Here is a 22,200-nt window from a genome sequence, read left to right on the forward strand (position 1 = left end):
CAGCATCTGGCTTGTGGTGTTATAAAAGATGTATGTGTATTGGAACATTTAGAAGACTTAAAGGAAGCACAGTCAGATGTACGGCTGAGATGTAGGGCGATCTCAGGCAAAATCCAATCAGTATCTCCAAACATGGCTGGCAAACTAAAAATAAACAAGAAAAACTTAGCCTTCCTTACCATTAAAGACAAGTCTAATCCATCTCAGCACACTACAGGCAACAAATGCAGCGCTCAGCAGAAAACAGATGTTATCATAAGTAAAACGGGGAGGTGCAGCCTCATTGATGTTCTGCTTTAATACAACATGAAAGGCAACTTTGCAGGGGAATCTGTTGCACATCTGAGCAAAACCTGAGGAGACAGAGGGCATTGTGTGCCAATCCTTAAATAAATCCCCTAAACATAGTGTAACTCCTAAAAACAAAATGGCCACCATGTTTTTGTTTGCTTTTAATAGGTACAGGCAAGGATCAGGTGCTGCAAGCTAAACAGATTTCTGCATTACTGTTACACATTTCTGACAGAGAGCCAAGTATCCACTGTTAAACAGACATAACTTGGCTACAAACACCTTTATTCTCACAATTAATCTTCATGAAAAAAATAACTACAGAATTCACAAAACAGTTACAGGCATTGAAAATACACCTTCTATCTACTTAAATATAACAGTACATTTCCCCTTTGGTTTGCACTGTGCATGTGTATATGTGCTTATGTTTGCAAGTATGTGAGAGACAGAGCAAAAAAGAGTGGGAGAGTAAACGGTCTTATCAGGGATGTGCAGGTCCAGCTGAGCCATTTTGAGTGCACGTCAGAGGGTGAAAAGAGGGCTAGCTACTGTGCTGGTCGTCTGCTGAAAGCAACCACCACTCCCACATGACCACAGTATATGCAGGAACAACTGACTGACTTAAGACAGACAGTGATGATTTATTTTGTGGCTTACTGACCCACTCTGCTCTGCTTTGCCACATAACAGAAAGAAAGAAAAAAAATCCTTGTCTAATATGTTCACCAAAAAAGACAGCTTCCAGAACCAGGCCACCAATCATTATTTCACAAAAGAAAGGTGAACATTCACTCCATTAGTACTCCACTAGTACCTTTGAGGATCAGTCATTCACAAGGGAGGTAAAACAAGGACTTAACACAGATACTTCATAAGCAAAAATCTGTAATACCCTTAGAGCTTTTTATTGGCTGTACAGTACAGAAAAGAAAGGAAAACCTGAAAAAGAAAGCAAAACCAGAAGACTTGGCATAGATTGCAGGTTCCTACTGCGCAGCCAGTTTCCTTATGTTCATGATCAACCTCTTGCTGTAATCCTTGTGGTCAACAGACTTCACATCCATCACTGTTGCCTTGATCCTGGATTCATCCTGTACAAGAAAACAACAATAGTAATTGGTTTGACATTAATTAACTTCTTTCACAGTATACGTATATACTCCGTTGGCATTTATCAAAAGGTAATAAAAAGTTGTATTTCACTCGCTTTACAGGCACGATGTCACAGAGCACAGCTCTGGAAGCGGCTGGTTAGCAAGACTCAGACAGGGCAAGAGACACACTGCCTATCTCGGTTAGCAAGACAGTGACAAGAGAGAGATGCGCTGCAAGCTAGAAGTTAATGTCAGCCTACTGTTATTTGATGACATCAAACTTTGAGAGCCGAGAACAAGTTTCTCTGATTGCTGTTCCCACAATTCACTCCTGTAGAGATGCACCAGATTTGTAATTTTCTTGGCTGATTCTGATTTTTTTATTTTAAATCTGACCTGCCAATTCCAATTTCTGATTTTCTTTCATGGTAGTTTATCTATGTCAGAAAGGTATCCTATAAGCTACAAAATGTAAAAAAAAAAAAGAAGAAAAAAAACCCCACATCAGACCTTATTATAAATAAATATATTTAAAAAAATCATGTGCAATATATTAATTATCAGCTGGCAACAGATGCAGACATCTTCCCTTCTCCTATGACAAAGTGGGTTCATGTGAGATGTTTTGCCTTGAGATCTGAATTGTGTTGGCATTCAAATTAAAAGAGACAGCTTTTAAAGCCATAACCATCTCTACAGCTGTCTAGACAGGGGAAGGTCATTTCTACCAGAGCCATTATTTTCTGCATTTAAAAAGAGGTTACACTCATTTTGTCTCCATTAATCCTCCGCTGCTGAAGTGGGTGAAATGTAAATCATATTCCTAGTGCCCACATTCTAAAGAATAACCTGCTCTATACCCACTGCTCCTGTTTGTCTTGTATGATGCAAGAGAAATATGGACATGTTAAACACAAAAATATGAAATAATGGAGAATTACATCATCATAGTTTGACATATTAGAATGAACAAGAATCAACTGTCACATCAATATAGTTATACAGACCTGCTACGTAAACAGTACATTATATTGTACATAACAAATGTTTCCTCTGGCCACCTCTTGACAAAAGTGAGGAAATGCTTGCAACATAGGAAACAGGCTAAACACTTCAAGTAGAAGGGACACGTATGGATAGAAGAGCCTTTGAGGATTAGGGAAATATCTTCGCTACAGTGGTTAAAGGTCACCTGTGGAGTTCGTAATGTAGCAAAGCACCAAAGGCAAGAAGAGGATGGCAAGCTAGCAAATCGATACCAATATTGTATGACTTAGAATATTTTAAAGCAATCAGTTTTCCCAAATGTAAGAAATTAAAATGCATTCATCATGTTTGTCAGGTCTCAAGGATGCATGCAGGGCATTTTGGTGAGTAACACTGAATGTAAGCAGAAACTTTGTTTACAGGAAAACACCACAGGGCACATTTAAGTGCTGTTAAATGACTGTCTGGGTTTCTAAAAGGTCACTGGGGATTTATCTTTCAGAAACACAGATGCTTAGCTCTAAGACTCGAATGTCATCATCAGTGCAGACGTCTCTTTTGTAATAACTCTTTCATTTAAAAAATAATTTAATAACTTTGAGGGTGAAGCCCTAGTTGAGACCTTTATGCCACTGTCTGGCCAGCTACATTTACACAGTGCAATAAAGTTGATGTTGCGATGTTATTCCAAACATTGATATGTTTTTTTAGTTTAATCAAGTCCAACCATAAGTTCAACAAGGGTATACAGTGCCATGCTAAAAACAAATCTATTCTCCTTTCTGATCAATGTTGTGAAAACCTTGAAATTAAGTATGTGCACTATGGAAATAAAACATCTCCAGAACATTTTAAAATCACAAACCAAATGAATTAAATATTACAGATGTCACTACAATCTCTCAAATTGCTAATATGATAATTTTCTTAACAGATTCCTGTAAACTAAGTTGGTTTTAATCTTTAATATAATAAAAGCAGGGTTTTCTTCCCCAAACATCAAAATGTGGGAATAACAGTTATAGACTCTCAAGCTACTAAAAATTAAGCACCTCCACTTTACCTTAGACAAAAAATGGTGAATTATGAGTAACGATTATTACTGTGTTTTTCTTGTATCCTACATCCACCATATCCACACACAGTAATGCTGACTGCAGTTGATGAGTGGGTGAGTTTAGACAAGGTGTGTGTGAATCTATAAGCAGCCAACATCACACAGCCAAGTTGGGTGTTGATCAACACTTTGACAACCTGCTGGGCCCCCTACAGCTATCACTGCAGGTGTATATACACATGAGCACAAGCGGAACAACACACATAAATTTGCTCCACTGTGACCTTTTTCTAACAACTTTAAACTTGCCAGAAACACTTGCAGCAAAGAAGAGCCAAAGAAACTAACTATTTAATAAGTGCAAATCAAGGCATCTTAGCTCCTGCACAGCCTTTTAAAGAGAGCAGCACGAATGAGGAGTCAACTGGAAATTCAGTCAGACACTCAGACACTAGCATCTAATGACTGACTGAAAAATCAGTCAAATTTTCTCTTTAAATCCCTAGCTTACATGTTACCTGTATATTTGATCCTTTTACACAGAGATACACCAGTGGTTATTTCCCAGCCTTGGACACTAGTTAAGTTCAATAGATCCTTAGTGGAATAAAAACCCAGCAGTGCTCAGGGGGACAAGTGTTTGGAACCACTTCACTATTCTCGACACTCACACTCTCACCTTGCACCGCAACCTATAAATAGTGTGACACACTCCATCACATAATTAGTGATGGTCACATCTTGTCAGACAGACTGGATTTATGAGGGCAGCATAAGAAATATTAACCACACAGCTATTTGCAAAGGAAACAGAAATGTGGTGGAGATTGGGGCAGCACTGCAATGAAAGGCCTTGAAAGGAGCACAGTATCAATATCCCCTTTTTCCATCAGTGTCACCCTTTCGAGACACTTAAATCACTTACAATGTCTGGATACAGCCTACAGGGACAATGAGACCTTAATAACAGCACAGCAGTTTGAATATTATACCTGCAAGCAGGCAATCCTGATCCCAGTCAAGTTAAAGATTTAAGACAGTCAAACAGTCAAGTAGTGAGTGGTAATATTTAAAAGACTGTGTTTTGACAGGAGCAACACAGGTAAAGTAATAAAATCATTCATCTGCTGACATATTGAGAGTGCCAATACAATTGCCTATACACATGATCAAAATAATATCATTGTTTTGAATGCCTACATGCAACTTTGATTTTGATTTGTGCAACAGTAATTACAATATGCATCACACCCACATGAACCAACTGCACATCACATTTGTTTTGATAAATAAACTAATTAATCATGGAGTGTTTTGATTTAATAGTGTCAAGTAAAGCACATTAAGTGACATCAAGTGACATAGCTTAACTGACATATTTAGTGTGGCTCTCAATGCTGCCCCGTATTTATCCTTAAAAAGACTTCATGCTCATTTATTGAAGAACTCTGGTGCCAGAATGAGATTAATTATGGCTGGACACACTTGAATGTTTTGACTTTATCCTTAATGGGACACTGTTAGTCTCTGTCAACAGTTTTGCTTAATAAGAATTTCATGTTAATTTGAGTTTTGGATCAGTGTGATGTGGAGCAACAAATGCATCACAATAGTTTAATTTGACAAATACTAATGTCCAATGAATCCTGAGCATTAATTCGACATTAATATTATCTCCTACATAACAGTATACTACAGTATATAATAATGATAGTAATCAATTTCTTAGCTTTAGTGATATATCATATACTGAATAGGGCTGCGAGATTCTCACTATCAGCTAATCTATGAATCCCATTTTCTTTTTTCAATTAATCACTTAAGTCGTTTAGTCTACAAAATGTCAGAATTGTGAAAAAGGCCCAACACATTTTGACACTCCAAATTGTTTGTTTTGTTTGAACAACAGTTCAAATCCATAAGATTTTTTTTCTTTTTAAGATTATTTTTTTGGCATTTCTGCTTTATTTCTATAGGGACAGCAGAGATAGACAGGAAAGTAAGGGGAGGAAGAGTAAATGGCAAGTAGCAAAGAGCCTGTGCCAGACTCAAACCCAGGCCACTGCAATTAGGACTCAACCTTGACACACAGTACTCGCCCAACTGGGTGCCCCCCAAAACCCTAAGATTTTAAGACGGAGAAATGTTTTTGTTTAAGAAAGGACTAAGAGTTCATCAGTAATCAAAATTGTTGATTTTCTCTCAACTGACTAATTGATATATTGTGTCACCTTTAACATAGTAAGCATATGCATATGGCTAAAAATCTGATGTTTACTTTCCTAACATTAGGTACAGCCTGGGTGACCTTTAAATGCACTAACAGTCTATTTTACTGTCATAATAACATTACAGGTGATAACTACATCATACTATATCACGTGACTGTGGCAGGGTCTTGATTCAGTTATAAATGAGGGTATAATTCTCTTAATTGCTCTGATAAACCTTGTCAGAGAGTTCTTGTCAACACTTTAGTCCCACTGTGACACAACAGGATGGATGGGTGCCATTAACAGTTAAGGACCTGCTTTGTCCCACATCAAGCCTATACAGCATTGTACACATGATAACATGTGAGAGCATGCCACAATGGTTGGCTTGTTGCATTTAGGAGAAAATAAACTGAAAGAGGGGTTGCAGGTGTCTCTGTTGAAGGAATATGGGGTTTGGAGGCAGCAGCCAATACCTGCTTGTAGCAGTGCCATTGGCAGTTAGGATGCTGAGTTGAATGTGACAGACACAGTGGCCTCTTCTGTGTGTTGAAGGCGGATACAGCCTCTGGCTCGGCTCCAGACTTCCTGCTCAGAGTCCCAGCCCAATCAATTCTTTTATGTGCTTCCCTCAAAACAAACCTCTATCTGTGTGGCCTACAGGAAATAGTGACCACGACTAATCTGTGTGTGCACCCTTCACAAAGCCACTGAAAATGAGCAGCATTCTATGGCAAACACTCAGAGTTTTTTTTAGAGATGTTTCTGTCAATCAAAATGAAAGCTAGGTAGTTTTGTTAATGAATGGGAAAACTATCAGAGGAAAAACATCTAAAACATAAAGAACCTGTTTATGTGCTATAAATTTTCAGCTTACAAAGGAACAATGGTGGTTTAGGGGATCTTTTTTTCCCTCCTCACACAAGCATATTCTCTACTGCGCATGCTGCGGTCAAAACAAACCCATTTGCATTTTATTTTAGACTAATTACCATTACTCTTTTACTTACATTATACGTTTCTAGCTTCACTCTGTTGCGGAAGACAAACGTGTTGAAATTGGCTTGTTGGAAGATCTCATCGAAGGCAGTTTCATTCTGAAATTGAGAAAAATATGACTGGCTCAATTCCAATGCAAGAAGTACACATACTCTTTTAATCAAATGTTAGTTTCATCACAGTCTCAAGTGCAAAATAAAGTAGGTGTCTGATAACTGAACACTCAGACACAACTCCTGTGATTTTCTAAGTAATTATGCCTGGAAGGAACAAAGCTCAGTAGGTGTCTTCAACACAAACTTGTCTATGCAAGATATTGTGTGCGTGCTTGCGTGTGTATGTGTGTGTGTACGTGCACATGCAGCATTTTTTAGCAGTAACAAAGCCTGTAGCTCTTGCTCTGTCCATTTCCTGAGGCCAGTATTATATTCAGGAAGGCGAGTCTCACCGAGTCCTTGAGCTGCCCCAGGTAAGCTGCATTCTGGCCCAAGATGACCTCTGCACTCTCCTGGAAGCAAGTCACCCACTGGTTGTCTCCGTGATCTGCAATGTTGGCCTGACAAATCAAACAGATACAGAAGACAAAGAGTAAATAGGAAGAAAAGTGTAATGCATACACAAGTATAAATTAATGTTTAAAATTTGTCCAAGTGTGTCTTGATCTGTTGTTTCCTTGATAGAGTAGTTGTTTGATGCTTAAAGATGGTATGTTGTTAACTAAACACATTTCCGCTCTTAAGAAGTCATTACATCCTCTAATTAGCCTATATCCTGCTGGCAAGCCCGGCAAAACATGCAGAGTCACGGTTCACTCGTGATATATACAGTGAAGACAAATTCACAGCTTATTCTACAGCTTGTGAAGAATAACAATATGTTGACTGGTAAGTGCTGCACAACAAAAGCTGCTTATTTCAGATGCCTGGCTGCAATTGCTCTGATGCTGGCAAAGAATTTTTCTATTTAAGGTTGTTGTTTTTTAAATTATTGTTTGTTTGCAAATGAGCTGAGAAAGGGAGCTTGTGTTCATCGCTGCACAGTCTGTGAAATGAGGTAACACCACAGTATGGAAAACTGCAACAATTAACCCGACACAGCTCTAACGCAAGTGTAAAGACAATCTAAAATTAAGTCCTCATTACGCTGTGTCGCAGAAACAGCAGAATTGGTTTTAAATGTCTCTAATCTAACTTCAAAGAGCAGTCTGGGGCAATGTTGAACCACAAGGGGCTCAGCCATACAGCAAATGAGTGGCTTGTGTCCCGGGAGACAGAAAGATGAATAAGAACAGTAAGTCAGGAGAAAGACAAGGCAATGAGAAGGACAAGAAGGATGACACCTGCCTCAGCAGAAGCATCTGTTCAGGACTACGTGAGAAGAAGAGGGATTAAGGATATGTACATTAGCATATAAACTCTGTGTGCATGTGTTGCACAGCTGAAAAAGATTCAGTTTGAAGTTTTAGGGAACCCATTGCTGAGTCACTTACAGACAGGATGAGGCGGTACTTGAAGTTCGGGAACTCTTTGTCACACTTTTCACACCGAAACATGCCGTTCTGTTGGTCTACCACTTTCTTGTTGCAGTCTTGGCTCGGGCAGGCCTGGTAAAGACAGTTTTCCTTGCGCAGGTACACAATGGTAGCAATGCAGGTGTAGTAGTCAGCCTAAAAAGGAATATAAACAAACAAAAATCCATATAAACAAAAGTTCAGTGCCAAATAAAGTTACTGAAATGTTCTTCTTACTAGATGCTCTCACGACCTTTATGTTTTGTATGTTAAATATGTTGACTGTTAGCATGAAATTAACATTAAGATGACATTTTCAGAAGCATGTAGAGTATGTGATCAGTCAGAAAGCAACATTTATGCAGAAGATGCACAGTTTACATTCCCAACCAGAAACCAAATGGCTCTGACACAAATGCAAACTAGTGAGGTAGCTGCTGTTTTTGTGAGGGAGAAGCAAACTTTAGAGACTGTCTGCACATAACAGCCTTCAGGAAACGTTCCTAGTCACCATGAAAAACACCTAGGTGACATGAATTTCACATCGGACAGAAATAGATGAATGTAGAAAGAAGCTCTGGATGTGCTATAATGAAGAGATGAAGAGTTTCGCAGATGAGACACATCACCTCTCTTCATCCTCATGCAGAGCAGGGCCTAATGCACTCAACTGATGTCACATCCTAACTGCTGATTGTTTTGGGCAAAGACCTCGGGTCTTACTAACCTCAGAGTCTGCTGTAACAACAGAGAGGAGACTCGGTCCGTGCACACTTTGATAAACGTGCATGTTCATGATCAGGGAGCAGAGCAACAGGCCTGCAACCTTGGGGCCTAAATGTCTAAGTGCATCAACCAATTATTAATGCCACTATGGAAATGCAATTATGTTAACCGTGAAAAAACTTATGATGGCCACAACTGCGAGGGAATTTTCTCTTGTCTACCTAATGAATGAGTGACTCAGGGTGAAAGGTCAGTGTGAGGCCCTAAGTTGCGGTTCCACAGCTACTGCATTAAATCTTACAGGCCTTGAGACGCTCAGCACCTGTGTAAATCATACTTCTTTGTTTATGGTTAATGGACCAATAGTCTATTCACACATCCATCCTTGCCTCTCCTTTTAGATATTTGACCAATTATGGAATGTAAGCTATCTATAGTAATCTTTCTAAGTATATAAAGACTAACCACAGGGGTTCCTGCTTCAGATTTTTGAGGTGACATCATGCACAGGAGACTATATTGAAGATTCCTCCTTTCTCCTTGGCCAAGCTTCAATAAACATCCTCGGCATAAGACATTCTGGGCTCCAGCACTCATTCTTCAGCAAAAATACCTTGACCAACGATGATAAGAATTTCTCCCTATCAACAACTATCTGTAATTAGAGTTTCTCCAAAGGAAAGGAAAAAAGAAAACCTGGCATATTCTGAAAAACCAAAATGCATCTTTAAAAATATTTCAGTCATCTGGCCAATTTCCTCTGTCAAGAACAGCTTTTTAAAAATGTGTACACAGTCAAGAGACACACAATTGTACTGAGGGGCGGGCGATCTGGCAAAAAGATCATATGACAATCTTTTTTTGGGTAGAATCTAAATCCATGATCTTAAGCACCATCTGCATTCTGTTTTTCCTGTTTTGTCTTTCTGCCAATTTTTTCAGATGTTTGTCTGCTCACCGCTACTCTTCACCCACAATGCTGTCTTCTGTTTACAAATTGTGTCACAACTAATCACACTTCTTGCTGTGTGTTTGTTGTTGTCTGCTCGTATGGAGTATTCATTTGGACACCACTGTTATTTACTAATGAGGTGCTATATGTAAGTGTTTTCATTAGTTTAGTCATTCAGTTGCTGCTGACCAGCTAGGTGGCTGGCTCCCACCGCGCACCGGTTACCCTGCTTACAGGCAGCTCTCTCGTCCCATAGGAGGACTCAAACTCCACCGTCATGGACTACAGCTGGTGACAGTGGTTCTTGCTCTGATCAGGTGGAGAACTGGTACATGTGCTGCTACACCAAGCTTGCCGAGGCCGCAGAGCAGAACAAGAACTGCCTTTGCCAGCTGCAGTTAGTGGGCTAGCTGTTTAACAATTGACAGTTGGCTGGTTAGCTGGTTAGCACTGAAGTTTTAAAATTAAATATCTAAATGTAGCATCTTTTAATGACGGGATCTGTAACATTCATCTGAAAAGTAGATCGTATGCCAAAGTAAGATCATCCACGATATAAGATTGTCAGATCACCATGCCTACTTGTACTAATATTTCTAACATTTGTTATTCTTTCCCTCTCTGTCTTTTCAAAGTGCAGACCATTAAATCAGTATAAGAAAAGGCATTAGATCCCAATTAACTTCAAAAACAGGACATCGATATTCCATGTCACTTTGGATAAATAAAACCCCTTAAGAGTTGGTAAATATCAGCAAACAAAATAACAGAAAATCATCCCATTCAGATACACAGAGCCACGGGCTATTCTTTTTTAATTACCATTTTGATTTACCAAAAACAGCCCGTACATCAACCTCAGCTTCTTTTCCTAAGGAGGCTCAATTAATCAAGCAAATAGCTCTTCAATTAGTGTGTGACTGACCAGCTCTTCCACAGAGGGAAGAGGACAGAGGTGTTAGTTTCTCACCTCTGTCATAGGCCTTTACAAATGCAGTGTCAAGCCAACAAGAGGAGGGTGACTACTTTCTGTCAGAGAGGGCACGGGTACCATGTAGAAACCTGAGATTATGACACAAAGACTTTGCGACAGGGACAATTAATTGCGACAGACTTTGGTTGTGTGTGTGTATGTGTGTGTGGAAGGGGGGTGGGGGGTCCCTGAGAGGCCTGACCCTTACACCCCTGTGTATGGGATGTCTCGGAGGGGTTGAGGACAGCCTCAGCTCAGCTACTTTGTCAGTACCAGGCTTCATCACATGTCTTGCTGGGGAGGAGCAAGAGCCTCCATAGCCCAGGGTCAAACCTTTCCTCCTGAACAGCAGGGAGCTGATGCCAGGAGAAACCTCTCACCTGACAGTGGGCTAATGGCCACAGTCAGGATTTGGGGTTTGGATTTTAAGAGGAAAAAAAAACTGATGTGACTGCTTAAGCTCCATTGAAGGCCTTCAGATGACAGAACAGCTGAAGTGGCTACATTAAAAGAGGCATAAGGAGGAGCAATAAGCCATTTACTATCTGCGAGTGAGAGTCCTGCAGTGCTGGTCATAGAAGAGAAAATTATGAAGGCACCAGAACTAGGATGGGGTCACTCATAGCCTAAGGCTGACATGTACACACAGTTAAACCACAAAGTAAAAAAACGGAATATACTCATTCACCAAAACATATTTTTCACTTAATTGAGGCTTACAGATAACTGCTACTCGTTTAATCCATGTCTTTTTGCATTTCTCTTTGTTTTCTAAGAAACAATGGGCCGTCAATTCTTCTCAGAATTGGCAATACATCACACACAGCCAGCATCTTAGTCCTGTCTTTTACAGCCAGTGCAAAATTGTTGTTCTTGTGCCTCTTGGTGCCCTATTATAATCACTTACATCTATTAATTGTGTTGGTCTTGATGGGATATTTCCATCACACTGTGATGATTACTAATGTGCAGAGCATGTTAAATTATGTTAAATTACACAAGTTAAGATCTCTCTGTACAGGTCACATTATCAGCTTTAAGACAAGTCATACACTTCTGCGAGCGCCACGGGGGGAAATTAAAGAACACATATTGCTTTACTTATCTGAAGGCAGTAATTTCGTTAAAAAGGGCAAAGAATAGAGCCTATATAATCTTTGTAATCAATACCAGAGATAAATGTGACTTTCACTGAGAGCACACACCAAGAAGGTGAGAGGACGCCCACAATGCAGAGGGATTAATGAGCATGGGAGGGGGGATCAGGAACCCTTGTGGGGTGTGATTTAAAGTACACATACCTGGTGGTGCACTGACTTTATGAATAAATGATTATGAAGATTCATCATGTTGACTGTCAACTAAAAGTACCTTTGCAAAGCAGAGCAAGGAGTGACAAGGTTACACTGTAGCTAGACTACATCCACCAGCAATGTGTACTGTGGCTTTTAAATAAAGGTGGCTTGACTGTGTGCACGTTCATATTTGTTGTTTGGGATTCAACACCAGCCTTTCAGTTCGTCCTTGAATATCTTCAAAGAGACTTGAATAACAATATGTCTCAGGTTACCATATCTTTAATGTTTGAGTGCGTCAAGGCAAAGCTGAGCATGCGTCTACCTTGTCTCCATGTCCCAGGTGCTCGGTCTTAACGTCAGATAGAGCCTTCCAGTTGGTGTTTCCTCCCCCACTGCCACCTTTCAACTCTGTCAGAGACTGTCCATCCATGGCATGGCCCTCCTTGTCATACCTGTGTGAAATAAAGTGAATACCAGTTACGACTGATTTGAAGCCAGTCACAGTCAATTGAGTATACCTTTAAGATGGGAAATCTTATCTGTTGATAACTTCCTCGATTAACTGTTAATGTATAATAAATACAACAAATGAAAAAAATTACATCACAATTTCCCAACACCATAGTTGTCATATTTATATTGTTTATAACAGCCCAAAGCCAAGGTATTAAGTTTGATATCAAAGAGGGCAGAATCCAACAACAAATATTCACAAGAGGAAAACAATTTAATATTTGGCCTTTTTTCCATTTAAATAGCTACCAATTAATTTTCTGTCAATTGACTAATCTATTAATCAACTTCTCATTTCAGCTCTATATAGTTAAGAGTACTCCACCAATTTAGCATTCGACCCACGAAAGACAGTTTCTTTTAAAAATCTAAATATCAATTATTTTTATTCCATGTATACTTCTTTCTTGTCAAAACCTGGCACCTACATAATTCACTATGCAACTGGACTGCCCAAAGCTCCGTCACAGATTTGAGTGTCATGCCCACAGCAACTAATGTAGCCTCAGGCCGCTGGCCTCAAGGAGGTCTGGTAAGATCAGTTCTTTCTAACTCTACACACATTTTTATTCATGTTCAAACTTCTAGCCTTCAGCCCCAAAAGACTGATGAGATAATTCAGATTTTGTGCAGTTCCCTCTGCAACTTTTTTCTATATACAGTTGTGCACCCACCTGGAAACAGACTTTAGTGTGTGAAATTGGTGGAGTAAGTAAGTAAATTCTACAGTGCATCACCACATTAACTTGAAAAACATAAGTTTAAGATAGCTGTATTTCCACTTGAGAGATTTGGATCGTTGGTATGCAGATGCCCACTTCGGACTGCAGCACTATTAATTTTAATACATCCGAACTGAAACAGGAGGCACAATACCCTGCTCTTCACATGGCTGTCAACAGACTGCAAGCTATCCAATTAACAGTTAGCTTAAAATGGAAAAAAAAAAATCTTGTTCCAGGCATAGCATCCATTTGTGTTTGTCAAAGCAGGGTGGCTCAGCTGAGAGCAAGGCAGGCTGAGAGGCTTGTGAAATGAATCAACCACAAAGGGACAGATGAGCTGGCCAGGGTCAGGGCTGTTACTGTGATATCAGAAACCCATTTCTGCCCAATGTCCTCTGTAATTCAGGGAAGACAATGGGAAGAGGAAGAGGAAAGGCAGGGTAGAAGGAGAAAAAAGATGGGTGGAGGTAAAATGCAGTTGTGGGGAAAGAAAATAACAGTTTAAAATGGTCACAAAGATCAATAGAGCTTACTAATCTGTTGGCCACAAGGCAAAGTGGCGCACAATGGGGAGGTCGGGTTGTAAATACAGGGAGAGCATGCCTTGCTCCTGGAGGCATGACTAATTGAAAATATCCCCATTAACCGTTCAGGCTGTGGCCTGAGCAATACACAAGCTGCCAGTTTCCCATTCCTACTGACAAATGTGAGCAATTCTCTTCAGTGGCACCAATTTCCTCACTGGTGTACCTGCACTGCTTTGCTTTAATTGTGCCTGCACCCAGTTAGGAGAAAAGGAAAAAAGAAAGATATTCTGAAAAATCAAATCAGACTAAATGTAGATATAATTTTCTGTCATAGCGCAACATATCTCCAAAGACAGATGTTCTACGGAGGGGAAAGATGAAGTGACAATATAGCTGAGATAATTAAAAATGTATCGCACTTTAAAAGGTAGGACTGTAAACTAGTAGGGCCTCACAGTGTTATATTGCTGCTCTGGACATCTGACTTGACAGATAACAAAAAAGGACTGCTAAACACCCAACAAGATACCACAGTGAAAAGCATCACGTTTTAAAGCTGCTGCTGTCTTCACCATCACAGACAGTGAGGAGCACAGGAAATAGAAATGGCACCGAAGACAGTGATCATGATGATGGAGACAAAAAGAGGACAAATTAGATCTGGCAGAAAATGTGCAACAGTCAACTGAGAGCAGACAGATCCCAGTTTAGAGCAGCATGGCTTCAGTGAGAAAAACTATCCGCAGGAGCACAGAGATAGACGACTGGAGGCTGGCAGACAAGCATGGGCATGCCAGAGACATGTCAAATGTCGGTGTGTCAATGAACAAGGACAGGACAGGAGCAGAGACATGTCAAAGGAGAAGGTATGAAGGGCTGATGGGAAATTCTCAGTAAGCAGTGTTCTCAGCTCCAGGCTAAGGCTCTAATGCCTCAGCTGACAGTGGCAAACACACCACAAACACGATTACTTCATGCTGTGTGTGACAAGGTGTTAGCCACTTCATCTGCAGTGACTGACATGTGGTCAAATATGGAACTGGCAACAACTTAAAAGAAGCCACAGAGGTAGTTTGTTCAAATGTAAACCTGGATAAAAGGTATGTTTTCCTTTCTTCTCATTTTGGTATAATCACAGCAAACCGTCCATCTTAAACAGAGCATAAGGGATGCAACTGGAAAACCATGTGTGTAAGAGAATACTGTAGAATAAAATCAAGAATAGAGCAATCAAATGTTTACATGGCATCACTACACCCTGAAACCGTTTTGTATGCATCAGTAGACTCTCAGTGTGTTACAATAGTTGAATTTTAATGAGTTTTTCATATACAGAGCTCCACAGAGAAATTATATCATGGAAAAACAGAACAAGTTATTAAATTGCTACAGTATTTTTTTGATTAACAGGGATTTAAATTGTGTAGTCATAATGCAAACTGAACTCCCAGGTTTGACCTCAGCATACGTGTATAAATAAGGGATATGATGCTGGAAAAGTCATTTGTGAGAGAGTGACAGCTCACATTCTTGTAAACCTACTGAAAGTAAAATGTAGCCTCCATCACAGTAGCTTGAATTGGAAAAGCAAATAAGTATAAATCAGTATATGTGGTAGAATAAACTGTCTATAGAAAGTCCATCTATAAAAAACTGGGCTGCAACTAACTATTATTATCGCTACGGGTTATTCAGCCAATTATCGCTTCACGAATCAATTATCGCTTTGTCTATAAAATATTAGAAAATCGCCAGCATTCAGCCTGTGGCATTCAAAGAGCTTGTTTGTCCTCTCAATAGTTTAAATCCCAAAGATACAGTTTACAAACAAGGACAGAAACAATGAAAGAAAACTAAAAAGAAAACTACAAAAGAAAAGCAACAAATTGATTAAATTTCAATCGACTAGTCAATGAAGCTACAAAACAATTTAGCTCTCGTCAAGAAACAAAGCATAATATCATATGGCGCTAATTAAATGATAGCTCTGTGTGCCACAAAGCAGATCCAGTGGAGCAAAGGCACTCAAAGGCGGACCATGCAGACACTGTCCGGTCCGAACCTGGACCTTTAACTGTTATATTCTTGAGAATTATTCAATTTTGGTGAGAGCTTATTTTCTGAACACACGTGTGACAAGCGGGAATGCCAACAACTCCTGCCTTACGGCAGCTTTACAGCAGCCTTACAGCAACTGTTAGGGAACACACTACCTACTATATCAAACATACTAAATTCATAACAGTCTGTTACAATATTTAAATAGGTTCGGCAGGAAATCCAGTATGGGATCATTTTGAGAGGGTAAAGGACGACCTCAAGATAGTGACATGCAAACTGTGAAGGCAAACATTTGCCTATCATGCATGACCTCAAACATGGCTTATCATTTGACACATGTAAGTAGCCTAACATTACTCACTAAACATGGCCGCTCGCTATAACATTCTCCTTGCTGGTTGTTCCAGTTAAGAAACATTACATAACATGTTTTTAAAAGCAGCAATGGGAAGCATCACTGCGAGACAAAGTACAAATCTTTTCAGGAAAACAAACCTACTCAAATCCAAGCTTAGGCAGAGAAAATAAATAAACTAAGAGCCCAATATGATCAATACACCAGAATCCTAACCCATTCATTCACTGCACCACAATGTGCTAACAAATGTTCCCTTAACGTTGCTTGGATTTTAGGTAAACATAAAAAAAAAAACCAAACATGGGGTGTCGCGTAGCACAGTGGGTTATGCAGGCTACAGTCCTCGCTGCAGCTGGCCCCCGGTTGGCCCCCCTCGCATCGGACGGCCCTTTCCTGTGTGTCATCCCCCCTCTCTCTGCCTCCCCATTTCCTGTCTTGCAACTGTCCTGTCCATTAAAGGCACAAAAAGCCCAAAAAATTCTTTAAAAAAAAAAAAAAAAAAAAAACAAACATTGACTGATGGAGGGGCTGTCAAGGCATGCATGAGTGCAGTTGATGAAACCTTATTTGAGGGGAAACAATGAGAAGAGCTTTGTGAAAAAAAAAAAAGAACAAGCAAACACAAATGTCAACATCAGCCACAAAGAAAATTTAAATATTAACCCAGGGTGTGCTAGCATAGCTGGACAAGGTAATTCATAAGGAACCCTGCATAGACATAGCTGTAGATGAGTCCACTGAAGTATCTGACAATGCTCAGCTATTAGTTTATGTAAGGTTCTTCAACCATGAGAAGAAGAGTTCTGTGAAGATCTGTTAGGTGTTTTCCCTCTCTACTGGTCTGAAGGACCAGTAGAGAGGGAAATACAGTGAATCAAGTGGTTTCAATAACCACAGATGGAGCCCTTGCCATGGAAGGGAGAGAGAAAGGAGTCATGGCAAGAATGAATGTGTACAATCCTGAGCTCATCTCTTACATTGCATAATTCATCAATCAGTCCTGTGCTCCACTCTGTCAGACGAGTATGCTGAGGTGATGAACACAATGATGAAAATGATTAACTTTCTCAGGGCATCCTCTCCTGATCAGCATTGCATGCTCAGGGAATTCCTCAGACAAGTTGATACAAATGCTGATGACCTTCTGCTGCACAACAAGATGGCTCAGCATAGGTAGGATGTTCAGTTCCTTTGGTCCATCCGGAGGGAAATTGCAGCTGAACAGCCAGAAGGCAACACCATGAAGATAAGAATATGGATATTGTGACTTTTTTTGGCTGGTACCACTTCACACCTGAATGAACCGCATTGCCACAGGGCAAGGACAATTCAGTTTGTGACCTGATGACAGCTTTCCGCTGCATCCAGAGGAAAACTGGGTGTTAAAAGAAGACCTACAGGGAGACTGTGGACACCACGCACCATTGTAGGAACAGGTTCAGGGTGAAAGAGATGTATCTTCTTTTGTTGACAAGCCGATTGTAAACTTCAAACGTTTTGATAGCTTCGGTCTTGGACAGCAGCTCACCCTGTTCATTCAGAACCCATTCCTCCTCGCAGATGTCAGTAGGTCCTCAAAGGAAGTCACACAGCATTTCAAGTGGGCAAATGCTGGGCCTCTCCAGATGCAACCGGTCTGTCTCCAAGCAGATGTTGCCCTGAAAGAGCTTTTTGGAGGAACTGACCCTGCCACTTTGTGGTTCCAAATGGTATCAGATAGAGCTTTCACAGGTCTGAGGAAAGTGGCCCTGTACACATTGAGGATATTTGGCTCTACAAATACAAAATTCTGAAAATATGATGCTACATATTTTTCTCAGGTACCATAGTCGTAGGTACTGGAGATGTAATTCTTCCAGGGCTGACGAGGGCAGTATAATAACTCTACAAGTGTCCTAGTCTAAAGAAGGCTGGCACAATAAACAGCAGGGCAGCAGCTAGTGCAGGTGTAGCAACAGCTCCAACGCAAGTTGTGGAAAGAGAAGAGATAAAAAAAAAAAAAAAAAAAAACACGCCAAGAGTGGTGTATGGAGATATTTTGTATTTGACGTGGATCAGCAGGGACAAGTGTCACAGAGCATTTCAAATGGAGGAAAGGAAACAGGAGAAAACACCTCAAACTTATCTAAGCAGCTCCAAGACAGACATCTGGATCTGTACACAGCATTCAGGGTGAGTGAGTTTCAGCTGTTAATTTTATATTAGCAACATGTCGTCAACATGTTCATGTCCTGAAGTGTTAAAGTTATTGCTTGTGCATTGCAACAGCTGGTGTGTTTTGTAGCAAAGATCTACTCAGAACATTTACAAAGGCTAACATTACCTTGTTTAGACTGACACAGCCACACCTCATAACATACTTATGACATTAGTAGTAGACTACTGTCAAAATATGACACTGACTTTTTTAAATTATTATTTTCACACTATTGTCTTGTTAGTCAATTTAAACTACTGCTTGCCCACTATGTGTTTGTTTGCACATGTATACACATACTTGTGTGTGTTAGCACACTGTATGCAGCAGCCTCAGTTGTTCTCTGTGGTATTGAATTTGATATTGAAAATCATGGAATTTCATTGGTATCAGTGCAAATTTCTGGGAATGTGACATCCCTAGTTTTCTAAATCGAAACACTTTTGACAAGCACTCACTTTACTTAAAATGAAAAAATAACCACTATTTATTATTAGAGTACTTATCTATAATCCCTCCAGTTCTATGTGAAGACTAACAACAAATATTGTAGAAATATTAATGAACTGTATATGTTTTTTTAATTTGATTTGACAGCTGGTTGTTGACTACATACAGATATTGATACAACTACTAGGCTACTTCAATATGTATGGCACTGAATCATAACACGAGTGAGACATTATGATGTTCGAGACCTTTGCTTGAGGAAATTTTCTCTGACTGGATCTCTCTGAATGTTAATTGAATATCAGTGCAGTCAAGCATCTCGGGACTGAGTGTCTTTGGCTGAAGATTACTTTTACAGTGGTGACTGAAGGGAGATCGACCGCCTTCTGTTATTCACTTACGACCAAATTCTTCACATTGTCAGACACCTCTGTTGCCAAAGTTGGTTCAAAACATTCAGTAAGTCAGTTACTAATTCAATTCTGCTAATAACTCAGTAATTCAATTCAATATAGCACTGTGAAACATTTGGGTAGAATAACAGTCAATTAAATAGTGAGGCATCATGTTCACTAGACGACTGTTAAAGCTTGTTTGCTTTTCGGCTGACATAATTACTTCCCTGACTATGTGCTGTGTGCCCAGTATATGTGGAAACACTGGAGTCATGATAAGAAAGAGAAAATGTAAGCTTGGGCTTGTGTGACTAAATGAATTAATAGTCAATGTCTGCAATTGATAGCATCAACAGCTGAGAGTAAACATGACAAAAGTGTAGCTAAAAGAAACTTGACTGCCCTGTCTGACAGAATGGAAAAAGGCAGCACAACCATCTCTAAATGTGCTGTTGCCACCTAATGGACAACTGCTTCTGCACAGTTAGATGGATCAAAGTGCAAATGTGAATCCGATTTTTACACTGATTATTTTCACAAAGAACCGTAGAGTTATTGTTACATTGGCAGCCTGTGACAGTGATCTCAAAAAAGAGGGTGAGGGCATAGAGCACATGCAAGCTAACAAAGCACTAAGACCCCAGATTAACCCGAGGATCAAGATGATTAGCGCACAGCGCAACATTCTTATTTGAGGAAATTAAAGCTATTTTCACCTCTGCGAGATTAATTAGTGTGACATTAAAGGGATGCTACTCAGCTTTCCATATAAGAACACTGGAAAGTGCTGAGCGGCACCACTAATACTCTGCATGAGTCTGAGTCAAAAGCCCACCAAGGATAGACTATTCATTTGAAGAAGTCCCAAAGGTCTGCGCCAAAACACAATCAAATTAAGACGCCTCCACATAAATAAAACAATGTTGTTTTAGCAGCCTTTGCTGTACAGTAAAGACACATCTTTGTTCAGCAGAGGGAGAAAAAGGTTTGGGTTCTTCTGTGCAAAATTAAAAAATAATCATCAAAAGACTTATTCAGAGTTTAATTGATTTGCTTCCTTGTTCTGTTCTTTCACAATTCACATCTTGGCTGACAGAACAATTATTAAAGAAACATTTTTTGTGGACTACTACCATCCTGAAATTCTGCTTCCTGAAGCTCATCACCAACACAACAAAACACACATTATGTATTCAACAGCTAGCAGTCTTCCAGCATAAACACACAGTGACAACTTACTTCACTTCACTACGTATCATCTCTGTAATGCATCCTTAAAATAAAGATAAATTACTAAGGGGACTACTCTCTCTACTATTCTCTTCACAGCATGAAGCTGGCTTTGTTAAGGCTCTCCGACATGCTGCATAACGATCTTGTCTTCACCATGGTCCTCACTTGGATTAACTTGAATTGAGAGTAATGAATCAGGTCTGGCCTCCTTTCATCTGTGACTTTAAAATGGTCATTAGTGGATGGTTGCAAACCTGCAGGAACCCATTGTCCACAGAAGAACCACATGGGCCAACCCTTCTTCTGCGGTGTATAAACCAATACAAGGATTTAAGGATCATTATCCCTAGCTGTCCAACTGAGAAGTGAATGGAGAAGGTGCGGAACAACCTTCTGTCATTAAGCAGAAAAGAGCAGAGGAAGTGTGAAAAGCCTATGCTACAGCAGGGATGTGGAAACTGATTCAGGACTTAATGGTGTTCAGGTAGAAGAGGGCAGAAGACCCAGGACTTGTCCTGATAATACAACATTTTCTATCACTACAGAAATATAAAATAATCCCATTACAAAAAAGGTAAGAGCAGTTCAGTTCAGTTGTTGGCATTCTGAGAAATGACATATTTAGATAAGCCAGAGGCTAGTGCTAAAGCTATCATCAGGAAATTACCATAAACCAAGACATCTGATTAAAGAGGCACATTTGAGCGTATTTTGTGATTTGCCTCTTTCTCGCCTGCAAAGAAAGAGTCACATTTCACTGCTCTGATTATGCAGATCAGGTTCTCTGATCAAGTATAAATACTCACAGCCACATTTGTCAAAAGGCAGGAGAAAAGACTGCACTGGACTTGTCACAAAATAAATTCTAACTGTTTACCGTCTTTTACTTAGCAGTGCAGAGCAGGCACACTGATACTGGGAGGTAAATAAATGAAACCCTTTGAATAGAATCAATTAGATCTTCACTCTCAAATACAGACAATCTTGAAAAAGACATTTGCCTTCATGTCAGGGAGGAGGGCTAGACACAGCCTGCCTGAGTAGGCTCTCTAAGGAGGACGGATCAATCAGTGTGCCACATTCCTGGAGTGAGGTTAAGTACACCACACTGTCCAGGTGATGTCTTTGTTAAAATATAGACAAGAGAAATAACAAAAATGCCTTTTACCCACACCTCTGGCATAGAGAAATTCAATACATACTGTGCAAACTTATTTCTGGTCATGTTATACACCGGGGAGAAGAAATAATTGAGGAAATGAAGAATCGAGGAACTGGCAAGGGAGTCAAAAGAAAAGATGAAAGCTTGAGTCTTAAATGTTTCTCTATTCATTTGCAAGAAAAGCCAACGGAAAATCTTCAAGGAATAGAGTCACATGTCTTAATTGTGTTAGTGTACCAAATACAAGTCTGCACGTAGCGGTGGTACTTCTAATAAATTCAACTGTTGTTGCAGTACACATGACTACATGTACACAGGTTACCACTCTGATTTTAAAGATAAAGATATCTTAGTTAATTTCCACATAATCCTTTGTGTTCAAGGGAAAAAAAACATGAAATAACATATGTAAACATTGCACAACAACACACACAAACACACACACCAAGATAAAAGAAATGCTACAATCAATATAA

The 22,200-nt window shown here is 39.8% G+C and overlaps 1 protein-coding gene across 1 annotated transcript in view; it reads right to left on the reverse strand.

The window, feature by feature from the left end:
• Positions 1–279: 279 nt before the first annotated feature.
• rpa1 (replication protein A1) overlaps positions 280–22,200 on the reverse strand; it is a 32,667-nt gene continuing 10,746 nt past the window's right edge. Inside the window, exons 13-17 of the mRNA XM_056374901.1 lie at positions 12,426–12,555; positions 8,134–8,310; positions 7,093–7,200; positions 6,656–6,742; positions 280–1,385 (exon numbers count right to left, since the gene is read on the reverse strand). Of these exons, the coding sequence (XP_056230876.1) occupies positions 1,281–1,385; positions 6,656–6,742; positions 7,093–7,200; positions 8,134–8,310; positions 12,426–12,555 (607 nt within the window). The 3' untranslated portion in view covers positions 280–1,280. The remainder of the gene's footprint in view (positions 1,386–6,655; positions 6,743–7,092; positions 7,201–8,133; positions 8,311–12,425; positions 12,556–22,200) is intronic.

This window comes from Seriola aureovittata, chromosome 4 (assembly GCF_021018895.1).
Source record: "Seriola aureovittata isolate HTS-2021-v1 ecotype China chromosome 4, ASM2101889v1, whole genome shotgun sequence".
Lineage (NCBI taxonomy): Eukaryota > Metazoa > Chordata > Actinopteri > Carangiformes > Carangidae > Seriola > Seriola aureovittata.